This window comes from Puntigrus tetrazona, chromosome 4 (assembly GCF_018831695.1).
Source record: "Puntigrus tetrazona isolate hp1 chromosome 4, ASM1883169v1, whole genome shotgun sequence".
In the NCBI taxonomy this organism is placed as follows: domain Eukaryota; kingdom Metazoa; phylum Chordata; class Actinopteri; order Cypriniformes; family Cyprinidae; genus Puntigrus; species Puntigrus tetrazona.
Window position 1 is genome coordinate 8,821,057 of NC_056702.1, and position 12,591 is coordinate 8,833,647.

Consider the following 12,591-nt stretch of genomic DNA (forward strand, 5'->3'; position numbering starts at 1 on the left):
GCGTTCTATGTTAAACGTGCAAATTATGCCATATAAAACGGAACGCTCTTTGCGGTGTGATATTGCTGATTTAATTATTAATTAAATATGTATTAGCGGTATAAATATAATGTAGAGGCGCGTCATTTGATTTGATAGGTACGAAGGCGCGAATTTCGATTTTAGAACCCAAAAAAAACTACAATCGAATATTTTAGCTGCTGCAAAAACGCGCGAAAAGAAAGAGGAAACCATAGCAACAGCCAACCGCGCTTTTAGGATTCAAGCGGCACGCTGACTTAGCATCTGTTGTTCGTAATTTATTATTTTGTATAAAATTTCATTTATTCTGCATGGCTGCTACCACTCAGTAAAAACACTGACGTTACGTTTTTTATAAATACAGAACAAGAACTTTGGGTTTTAAGAGCCATTAGTCTTTAACGCGCAGCTATCCGAATGAATCGCTCCTCTCAGTTAATATTCGACGACAAAAAAAAAAAAACATTTTAAAAAGTTCCCCTGATGTAAAGTATGGGGGGAAAGTCACACGCTGGCAAGCATGTCGGCTGAGAACACGGAGATGAAAAAGACCCCGTGCAAATTACGCATGGGAGTGTCTGACTTCAACTTCTGTCCCTTTCTAAAAAACTCGCCACTTTCTCCGACTCTCTTATTCGCCTTCGTTCTCCAGTGCGATCTTCTCTGTTCTGTCAGTAAGTCCTAGAAAGATCCAAATTCGAGCCTATTCTAAGAAGCAGATGACGTTATTTGACAGGGTGCCCAAAATCCTTAATGAGTAACTTAGCAAGAGGAGAAGGCAAATGCTGCCCCAGCTGTTTCCTGTTGAAAATGTCTCTGTAATGTAGATAAATGTGAGGGATTTTCTCTCCAAATCCGTCTCCTGTTCGCTAAATCTCACTTCTCCACAACGAGCCTGCGCAATGGAACAAAGTCGGAATATTGAGATGTGACATTGCCCGCATCTCATCCTCTTTCTCGCTTTTTAATGACTTCAAACAAGTTCATTTTTGCTGGGCTTTTGCTGGAGACCCAAGGGGATGTCTAGCGGTCATTTCTTCCAGGGGCATTGGTGTGATGTCTTTAAGGTAACTTAACCTATTTCCTTTCAAAGCAAATAGGCACCTTGGACTAACCGTTATTGATTTCCGACCGGAGCAATAGGCTACGGCGTAGATCATATAGAGACCGAATGGTGTTTTAAAGACAATGTGCGCTCAGTTGTTTTAAAGCCGTTTTAATCGCGATCAGCCCGCGTCTTTGCGCAATTTGCGCGGCATTAGACTGCGCGTGCAAAAAGTATTTCTCGTCAAAGATCTGACAGCGGTAATACGGCAAACTTTTGAGACTTACGACAGATTGCATGATGTGCACGGTGAGTCATGTCACGATGCACCAGGGAGTTCATTTGCGCAGTGCACAAGTCACCAACTTGTATATCGCGACCCTTAAAAGTAAATGTTGCTGAGTCGACACGAAGGTTTTGCAGCATACTCGCGCGTTCGTCGCGTGGTTGCGCATTATATTCTCTTTATTATCTAAAGTGCTTCCTCTTTGGATTTGGCGGCTGTGCAGCGTTTCCAGTTCCACCCCGCGTATCTGTAGGTGCACCGCGAGGTTTCATCCGAGCGACCCCCCAAAAATGCGTGGTTTACGAAAGCGCTCTTCTTTCTACCGGACGCTGGGTTCAAGCGGCAGTCTCCCGTTGGCACCGGGGAGTGCTGGGCGCTTCAAAGCGCGCGCCGGAGACATTTCGGCGCGCGTTTGTGGAGAAGCGCCTCGAAATAACGCGCTCCGGTTTAGCGAGATCGCGTGCGGAGAGAGGTAGGACACCGGCTTGTGAAGCCACCACGGAAACCGAGTTATGAACGGGGGAGCAAATATACAAGTAAACGCACGCGCTCAAAAGACAGGTGCATTGAACGGTTCAACTTTTAATGGCTTTTTGTCACGGGTAGAGGATGCTTTTTAGAAGTATCCCTCAATATCCAGGCACCTGTCTCTGCAGGCTGTTTGATATTCAAAAGATGTAAGAAACATGAATGATAAGTAGCATCTTTGCGGACAGATCAATCATTAACAAGGAAGCGATCAATCAGTCGGTAAATAAGGCGAATAAAGACGCACAGTGTCCTTGGTTATGTTTGCAGTGCATAGATGTAATGTATTTGTGGTTTCCCTCTCTCTGGGATGCAGTGTACCATGCGCTGTCTCTCGTGCACCCACACCCTCTCACTGGTGCTGTGCGTCCTCGCGTTGACTCCCGCGACACTGGAGGCGGGGCCGGAGACGCTGTGCGGGGCGGAGCTTGTAGACACGCTGCAGTTTGTGTGTGGAGACAGGGGCTTTTATTTCAGTAAGTGCACATTTTATTTATTCATCAACTGCTGCTTTTTCTCTTCCTCTCTCTCTCTCTCTCTCTCTCTCTCTCTCTCTCTCTCTCTCTCTCTCTCTCTCTGTCTCTCTTCCTCTCTTTCTCTTTCCCCATGCACTAATGCGCCACTCATAAATAAGAAAAGCATCGGTTTTCATGTCTTGCTGTCCAATTTTCCAAAATTTTCCCTGCGTTCTGTTTTTACTTTATTTGTCTCAGTTATACTGGATAGAAAGTTTACAGTCTAAGTAATCTCCTGATGCCAAACTCTGCTTACTTGTCAATGCATGTTTTTAGACACATTTTGCACGATTCATCAGTGCGTGTTATTCCAAATATAAATGTTTATATGCTTTTATCAAAACACAATGACTCAAAATGACTGTACTTATTCACAGATCCCTCCATTTTTAAACCGCTGGGGTCTATTCTGGTACTGCGCATAATGCCCACTTTTCATGATCCAATCACTTTTCAAACGCCAAAAACAAAGTTTGAAAATATGTCATTATGGAAGTAAAATAGGTTGTGAATTCCACTTCACTTTAGATTACTGTAAGGTGAGCACTTGCAACGCCAAAGAGGCAGCTGAAGAAAAACACCGACTGATGCTCGTGTATTACATTTAAAGAAGATCAGCCAGCTGCTTTGCTCCCAGAATGAGGTTGCTGGAATTTGGCGGACACAAGTAGGCAGGGCAAATAAATGTAGCGCACATCCAACTGAATATGGGGGACTACCCAAAGAAAACCATTTTGAATCCTAGACTTAAATCTTTCTTTTTCCACAAGCCATGAGAACTGCTGAGTCCTGGGTTATCCCAATCAGCAGTATAGGAGTGCTTTTTACACTTTGTTCATACACTTTGTGTCCTCGCTTTTCCTATCTTGAGCATGCAGTGTTTATTTTTCTGACAGGATGATCTATTTGCATACTAATAAAATAATAATATAAATGCTTTTTAATTACCATTTTTCATATTTAAGGTGAAATCAAGCAATCCAACAACCAGTTCACGAAACAGCGACTTCTCATCGCAAAATTAAAATTGTGTCATTATTTAATGACCCTCAGGTCGCTTTTTTTATGCACTAAGTAAAATATTTAGCCGAATGTGCAAACTGCTCATCTCAGATGGTGATATATAGATTTAAAAGGTGCCATGCTGAATGAACTAGAATGAAACTAGATGAGTAACTAGATGAAAAGGTTTCTAAGTTATTTGTAATTTCCTGAAAAAAAATCAATTGTCCTCTACCGAATGAGACTAGTTACATCACCATGTGCAGCTATGGTGTTTTAAACCGTTGCATATATATTGTTATTTGTTTGAATTACCCGGTGAGATATTTACGACGTGCAAATGGCTCAGGGAAGCACGAGAGTCACGGGCCGCTGATGATGACGTATGAAGGGATTATTTTGACAAGTGGACAGAACCCACTGATTCTGTGGAGACGCATTTTTTTTCGCTTGCTTTAAAAGCGAAGCGAGATTGAACTTCAAGTTAGAGTTGACATTTTAAGTTTCCAGTCAACAACATTTGAGCTTTTAGTGGTCACAAAGGAGCTGGCTGGATCGCTCATGGCTGTCAATGGCCATGTGTTTGTTTTGTCAGTACAGAGCCCAAAATAAATACGTTTATGCTAATCTGAACTTTCCATGAAATTATTGCATCAGCATGACAGATTCGGTGAAGAGCAAATAGATGATTTTATACAGATCATTTGACTTTGACCTAGTATGTAGTATAAAACCTAAAAGAATTTCTTACAGTATGTACCCTGACAACTCCATCTTTTTAACTCTTATTACACTGTATTACTCTTATGTTGCTTCTGTGTTTTTGCTTCTTCTTTTTTTGCACGAAAACCAGTGTTTTTGGTAGGTTGGTAGGCTAAACATTTTTTAAATTATTGTCACTCCTATAAAGAAAACAACTTTAATGGACTGGCCTAACAGACATAATAAACTGTATTCATATATGTAACAATTAACATTGCGTTCAGTCACAGTTGCAATGCAGCCCATCTCACCAGTGCCCTCACCGCCAGTGGAACTCCACTCGTATTTCAAAACTTCAGATTTCATTATCTTGATAAAACGGCCCATGACTCGGAAAATACTACTCAGTGGAAATTTTTTATTGAAACAAAATGCGGCTTTTTGAAGACACTAAAGGGGACGACATAGAAGAAGAAGAAACTGACAGTCATTTTCTTTCCAGTTGTTAGCCTGACCTAGAAATCGTCGGTTGTCTTTGAAATGCCTTAATGTCGGCCTTATCCCTCATTGTCCTGGGTTATTGGAAAGGAAAGAGTGACTGGTGCAGATCTAGAGCACATAATATTTTTTAAATACTACATAGGTCACCTCGTGGCCAGCAGTGTTTGTGTTGACACAAAGCTGCCCTTTCCCTCCGTGGTTGTGTAGTCTTTTCCAGCAAAGCACCTCTGACGTCTGCCAACAGGCTGAACGTGCACCTCATGATGCATTCCCACTCCCCAGACACAAACACACCGAGAATGTGGAACGCTTTGGCTCAGTAGGCACCGTAAAATCACAATCTGTCCAGAGGTGGGTGCAAGCCTCCTCTCACACATTTGGAAGGACCTCTAATGATCTAGCGCTTGAGGATGACAGGCGAACGTCTGCAGGATTATGTAAATCCTGAAAGGAATGATGCTGCATTCGAGTCATGTCTCGGCATGCTGTGCTTTCAATCGACTTTGGTCGGTATAAAACGTACGGACTATTTCAAAACAAGCAGCTTTTTAGTGCAAATGCAGGACAGTGATCAGTCGCGAAGAATTTTTGTCCATAATTCTTTAAAAAGTGACTTGAAAATTTGTACTTGCAACATTGCAAGCAGCATTAATAATCCATCGGTGATGGAAAGATTGCAGGTCATCTCCTCTCAGTAGCAAAGACCGCAAAACAGAATGGAAGTTCTGTCACAAACATCACTGATAGGACCACTTTTTCAATTCCGTTTGTCTGGTTTCATTATGTTTGAAGCAGCTGGAGAGAAGAACACATCAACAGCACACAGTCAGGCTTGGCTCTTGTCCTAGAGCAGCACCGGATTATGGGGGATTACAGGATGATCAGGATGCCCCCTGCCCCCTCCCATCCCGTTGTTCTACTGGACACAAACACATTGCAAAGGGCACTGGGTATTCTGGGTTCAACACTTTTCTAGTGAGAAGAAGGTGTTCATAAGCACTGCCTGTGTCTGAATTACAAAACAGCCAGACAAAAAGACTTCTCATCCGTCATCATATTCCCGCCTACCTGTTGCTTCAACCTCACTTGACCTTTGGAGAAAAATTGCTATTACTTTTAAAGGGACAGCTTCTGTTTTTTACATTGTACTGTTCTCTGAGGTCTGTTCATAATGTTATCAAGATATTTTTTTTTTAACAATTCAAATTGTGTCTTGTTTGTAAGTGAAGTGAAGAGAGGACCTAGTTCTTACTGATGCAGTCTGGAACGTTATTAAAAATAATGTTGAATCCACTCTTTCCTAGCACCTGAATCAGAAGGAAGCAATCCAAAAACTGGTTTTCCACAACTTGGCACTGCATAGAGTCTTCTTGTCTTTCGAGGCATTTTTATTATTTGGTTTCTGCGTATACCTGTAAACGCTGTGTGTTGGTGGGCGGGGCTAAACAGGAAGCATTGACTTTCTTCTGAGGAGGCGGTACTTATCCACACTATTAGATCATAAAGTAGAACACTCCAAAAGCTGTAGTTCTGGGCTTCAACATAGAAGAAAGTTTTGAGTTCCATATCTATCTTCAGTATCTATATATCAGACACAAAGATATAGAAACAATCATCTCTATTAATGTGTAATAGCAAAACACGGTTAAAACATTCCAAAACTTTTGGACAAACAGCAAACCATTACTTGGCGGCTGACAACCTTTAAACACCACAAACAGTTCCTATTCAGTCGTTAATGTCCGCAAGAGCCAACATCTCTTTGCATTGTAAACAGTGGCAAAAAGAGCCAGGAGACAAAAAAAAAGCATTTGGAAGGAAACTTCATCTTACTATAAACTCTTTGTGGTACCATTGATAAAGAGGTAGTTTCCAGGACTATAGCAGCTTTCATAGTCTCCAGTGAACAGTAAACTTCCTGACACTATGCAGGCAGCGTATGGCAGCAGCTCCAAGAACTCCCTGTTCTTTAATAACCTGAGCACGGCTATAAAACTCAGCTTCTTTCCAGCGGTGTTCCTCATTGGAATGTACATGTTCTGATGCATGATGGTGTTTGGTTGGAAGCGAAGGTGTCTACCCAAAGGTGTTAAGACACAACTGCGTGTTAGCATTTGTGTGTTTGCAACACCGAAGCAGGCGGCACACCGATCTTTATCACTGTGATGGAGATATGTGCTTTGCTCAGGTTTCACAGCTCTCAGCCACAATGTTGTGAATGAGTTGCTGGTTATTCTGGGGGAGGGGATGGAAGATTGATAGATAATCTAGCCCACAATGCAACAATCTTCAATAAATGCATGACCTAATCTGAGGACAATTCCTACGGATAATGAAAAACACAAAAGACTGTTACTAATCTGCTTGTTTTACTGACAGAAAAACAAAACATAAAAATAGGCCCGCAGAACAGTGTTGGTTCTTAAAAGATCTAACAATAATACCTTATTTTAGGATTACAACTTTAACCTCTTAAAATTCAGCACTTCAAATCTCTGAAAAGCCATTTAAACCGATTATACTGCATTATAAGATTTGCTGTATATTGCACCTCTTGGGCTACAACTCAATAGATTTCAAGTTATTTTGACAAAACCGGCAGATGTTAATTTTGGGAGGGATTTTTTTTATAGAAATGGATTAGAAAATCAGCCAGAAAACAATCTGACCAGCTTGTAACAACCTGACTGACTGGTTTACAGAATTATAATTCTTGTTTTTTCGTGTCACTTGAACTGTGTTTATATGGCAAATGCAAATACAAATACTTTTAAGCATATGCAATAGATGATTTTAGACATGAAATAAAAGCCATAATACACTAAACTAGCTATATCTTTGAGCATATAAAGACACTGTTTTAATGAAGGCCATTAAGTGTCCAAAAGGAGTGTGTGAACACAATACCATTACAGTGTCCTACATAAAACTCTCAAAGCGACTAAACTGTATTGAAAGATAAGAGCGCCCCCTAATCTCCCAGAAGCGTTCGGCACCCAAGAGCCATGTAGTCTGCAGGGATGCATGTTTGTCAGAATTAGAGCACCTCTCTTTCCAAAACAACACTGTCAGAGTGCAGCAAGTGCAAGGCAGAAGTTAATGCATTTTGTCAGCACTGGCAGCCCTGCGAGCCAAGAGCTATTAACTCTGAAAGGGAAAGGCATTTCCTCCTTGTAAATGCCATATTAAATTATTATTATTATTTCATTTGGTAACAGGGAAAAGCCTATCGGAGCTATATTGCTCTAGGTGAGTGGCGACTTGTAAATGGAGAGTGGGATATTTTTTTTAAGGCCACCGGGAGACTGGCGACATGGAGAAAGAAACATTAACTTAGTCAGGTGTCTAAGTGCTACCTTTAACATAAATCTGTTTGGGATCAGACAACCCAAAGCCTGAATGTAAGTAGTCCAACCTCATCGTTAAACGTTATGTCTAGGACATAATAGTGCATTGACCTAATTGACAGCAAAATTTATACGCACAAGGCAGTTTCATATTCTCTCACATGGGTAATTATCACCTGGTTTAGCAGTGCCATTAACAAGCACTCCGGGAAAAGTTCACGGTTCATCCTGGTCTTCTAGGAACATCATTCTTCTCAAAAAGAGCAGGGGGGTTTTCTCCATAGGTTAATTTGACCCTCACAAGGGCCGGAATTGGCCTCCCAAATCAGCAGTGTAGTTTAAAGATATCAGGTTTGAAACTGCAAAACGTGATATTCTCAACATTTCGGTCAGTGTGACCTCTATTTAACTGGGGGGCTTGCCAAGAAGGGTCTGCTCTGTGCAAAGCAATACCCTGTAAATTTCACGGTGAAGAAATTCATGTCATTAACGCACCCATATATCTGAAGAATCACAGCTACGGTCTGGCTGCTACGCTAAGCTATTATAGCGATCATGACCGGGCTTTTAGCCACAGGTTCCTACCGAAAGTTTTAGAGATTTAGCGTTTCAGAGCATGACCTTGCAAGCTGTAATTGTTCTTCATGAGCTGGTGCCATGCCAAGAATAAAATGGATAAAGGGCTTGAACTCAACGTGATGACAGGCTTTATTTAACGTACCTACGGACAAAATTTGAGCACGCTATTAAGTGCTGGCATTCCCCCCACAGCAGAGATTTAGGAGAGCTTTCGCTTTTCTCCAAAAGGTTATGAATGTTATTTCTATGCATCCAACAGACAAACCGACAGGATACGGGCCTAGTTCGAGACGGTCGCACAACCGCGGCATTGTGGACGAATGCTGCTTTCAGAGCTGCGAGCTGAGGCGCCTCGAGATGTATTGTGCGCCCGTAAAGCCGGGCAAAAGTCCACGATCCCTACGAGCGCAACGGCACACAGACAGTCCCAGGACGGCAAAGGTGTGCAGCTAAGCTGATGATGTCAGAACTAACCCTTTGCTAGGCCCCGCCCTCTTGACTAATGTCATTTGCACTGGAAAAAAAAAGTCTTTTCGTCTTGTTTTCCATTAAAAACTGAAGCAAAAAAAATTATTATAAATAGATGGTGGATGGATGCCAAAGTGTCATTGGCCAGTACCACTTTAAGGCGGGGCTTAGCGAAGCGTCAGTAGAATGTTTGACACATTTGGACATTTCTGTAAAGCCTAATAGTTTATAAATACATAATGCTGATTGCAGCATCAGCTGACTAATTTGGCTGACAAGATGTCATATGAACTTTATTTCCTGCAGAAGCCTATATCTGGACATGGTCACTCTTCTTGTAAGGTAAGTCTTACCTCAGGCTGAAAACGAGCCACAATCAGCATGATGATGTCTGAATGCTTATGTAATCATTCAATATTAGTGCATTTTCTGACATGGAAATTTATTTTACTCACCTTTATGTCATTTAAAACCTGTACGACTGACTATCTGGTAAATTCTTCAGTTCCAAAAGGACAAAAGGACCAAAAAACGTACCATAAAAGTGGTTTCCACAACTCATACTCTATGTTAATGGCTTCTAAAGATTGGTGTGAAAAACTGAATAAAATTCAAGCCATTATTTCTCTATCCTAACTCTTAATATGGATGTCCAAAAAAGCATTATTTTGAGTCATATCTTCAGTTCAATCCATAGACCCAATTCACAATACCTGGATGGTGCATTCATAATACAGACTGATCCAGTTCTCAAGTTTAACTCTTTGACTCCGGTTTCAATGGTGAACTAATGGGAAGAATCAGCAAATAATGGCTTACATTTAGTTCTCTTTAAACACGCACGCAAATTATATGGACCACTTTTAAGATGCGTTCACTTCCTTTTTGGAGCAAGAAAAGAAAGTCATATGGGCTCGAAACGGATGAGTAAATGATGACAGAATTGTCATTTTCGCGTGAGCTGTCCGTTTACCTCATCTCAGAGCTCATCAAATAATGCTGGTACATTGTGCTGCGATACATACGTAAGGAAAAAGCAGCTCTTCCCTCACCCCCGCTGCCCAAATGTGGGCCATCCTTTTAAGTGCTCTCAGTCGTCCTCTCTCGAAAAAGAAAACCATTAGCAAGTGAACTGCCTAAGTGGTTTTTGTGGTAGACCTGCATGTGCTCTCCACAGACATATTTCTGCACCCATACGTCATGCGCTGGAAGCCGAATCTAAGGTCACCTTAGATGTCTGCACGCTGAGTTCAGAGTCTGGCCCCTCACACCGGCCTTTGCATGCGGTTTCATTCCCAGCTCGTGAATTACACTTATTAATCTTGCTGCGGTGAAACCTTTGATGTGTTGCTTTGACAGTAGATTTCCTCAGCATTATGAAATAACACTCCGTTCACCAAACAGCTGTGTTGTTATGGGCAGCAGCAGCCGTTCTGCTCTCCTTGGGTCGGCTTTCTTGCTTACTTCTCATCGTCTAAACCGAAGCTTACTGCCTTTCTCTTTCTTACTTTCAGGAGGTTCATCAGAAGAACTCGAGCCGAGGAAACACGGGGGGCAGAAACTATCGCATGTAGAGGACAGTGGGGCGAACGGCTGAGAGAGACAAGTGAAACTGTCGGACAGCGGGAAAAGCGGGAGGAAAGAAAGACTGTGGTCGTTCAGGGACGTGCTCCACTGTAAAAAAAAACATAACAACCCCCCCCCAAAAAACAAACAAACAAAAAAAAAAAAACTAAAAATACTAAAAATACCATTTAAAAAACAAGAAGATACTGGATACTGTTAAAGCCCCATGTTAGGACAAACTAAATCTGACGAGCTCCATACACTGCACCATTTCATACTGGGGGAAAATACTAAATTAGCTGCTAAAAAAAAAGTCAAATGATAACTGTTTATCCTCCTCGTGTGAACGGTTGCACCTAACGGGAGCCCGAAGGTTTTTATAGTGGCAAAATATTCACTTTTGCGGGCACAGAAAGGAGTGAGATCATGGACCGCGTTGACAAGAAAGGCTGTCTAGACCGCTTGGAACCCTTGCAAAACCGAACTACGGCTGCACAGAGGGATGACGTATAAAATACAAATCAGTCTTTTCTTATTTGAATTATTGTGCAAGACCAGATCAAGGGGGATTATACAAAAGCCTTATGCAGATGTGCTGAGGTGCTCTAGAGAACACATTTAGGATTGATGGAACACGACCTACATCCTGCAAAACACCTTGTGTGTGTGTTTGTTTTTTATTTTTGATTGTGTGTGAGGGGTCTTTGCTTCTTTTTTTTTTTTTATATTTTTAACTGCATGGTTTACCTTCTTTAGAAAACGGGAGGTGAAAGCCATTCACTGAAACAGTTATCCGCATGCATTTACACCAGTGTATCAGCACGCACGGGAAAGACAGAGGGATGACAACAGAAACCACAACAGACGCAGAAAATGACTAGCAATTGTAACATATACCATACATAATCTGGTTTAGCAGCCACTGTTTATCAAGTAGGAAGGTTTGCATCTTTACAGCGAAAGACTGGTGACACGACTGCAACTAACTAGCTGTATTAAAGGGATATTTCACCCAACGATTTAAATTGTGTCTTTTACTCATTTTTACGTTACCCTCTCACAAGTTTACTTACAATATGACTTGCTGGGTAAAAGGCAGTTGCGACTTTAATTTGCATAATACAGATCATAATTTAAACTATCACCCATTTAGCTTTTTTTATTTAATTTTTTCGGCGCAGTAGAAATGGTCTTCTATAAAAGGAAACGTTTGTGCGTGAACAATGATTTCAATTTCTAGATTGCAGAGCACTAGTCATTTGTAACTGTGTTTTATTTGCATTTACAGTCCTTTTTGAAGCTTTACAGATGCGGTTGCTAAAAACTATGATTGTACAGCAAACAAACTATCCCTCTGCACCCCACTTTAGGCCGTTTTCACAAGCCCTCTGCATGGTGATTTCCTCTTTTCTGACCCCAAAGGATCACGTCAACCCACACCGTTTACTCTGTATCTATACTCAACCTATATTAACCTTTGCATTCTCTAACCATAATCGTATGTGATGGCATCATATAGCGGAACCATATAAAAGATCAACCCACTGTATAATGGTGCTATTTTGTAGTTTGTTACTCGCAGGGGTTGGCTGAAAACATGAAGCTCTATGTTGGAAGTCTTCCCTTTTGCACAGCCTTGTGGCCACCATTGTAATAATATTCTTTATTTTTTGTTTTTATTTCAATAAGGTTACAGTGTAAGCGAGCGAAAGTATTTTTGTGAGAGCTGTGAATGCATGGAAAAAGGAAGAAAAAAAAAAAAAAAAAAAAAAAAAAAGGGGGGGGCCGAGATGGTTAATCGCTGTCTTTGTTTTCTCTACGGTTCTTAAATTATTATTTTTGAAACGATAACGTCCCTATGCCAAAACTTGACAGAGTACTGTGAACTGCAAATGTCCAACGTTACCGAGATTTTGACCGTCACAAAGTAGCTTTTCATGCGCACTACGTTCATTTACACATCCTGGCACTGACTCTACAACTCGTGCATTTGTATCTGGCAAGGAAATGGTGCAAAACAGCCTTCAGTGT

General features: G+C 41.3%; 1 protein-coding gene across 2 annotated transcripts; it reads left to right on the forward strand.

The window, feature by feature from the left end:
- The first annotated feature begins 673 nt into the window (after positions 1–673).
- Positions 674–11,576, forward strand: igf1 (insulin-like growth factor 1). Of its 2 annotated transcripts, none has more exons than XM_043237846.1 (5): positions 674–1,088; positions 2,197–2,356; positions 8,786–8,967; positions 9,301–9,336; positions 10,509–11,576. In XM_043237846.1, exons 1-5 carry the CDS (start codon positions 1,041–1,043, stop codon positions 10,566–10,568), a joined length of 486 nt encoding a protein of 161 aa, XP_043093781.1. In that variant the 5' UTR covers positions 674–1,040; the 3' UTR covers positions 10,569–11,576. The 2 variants fall into 2 exon arrangements, with proteins under 2 accessions (XP_043093781.1, XP_043093782.1); XM_043237847.1 differs by lacking the exon at positions 674–1,088 and adding an exon at positions 1,680–1,824.
- Positions 11,577–12,591: the final 1,015 nt, after the last annotated feature.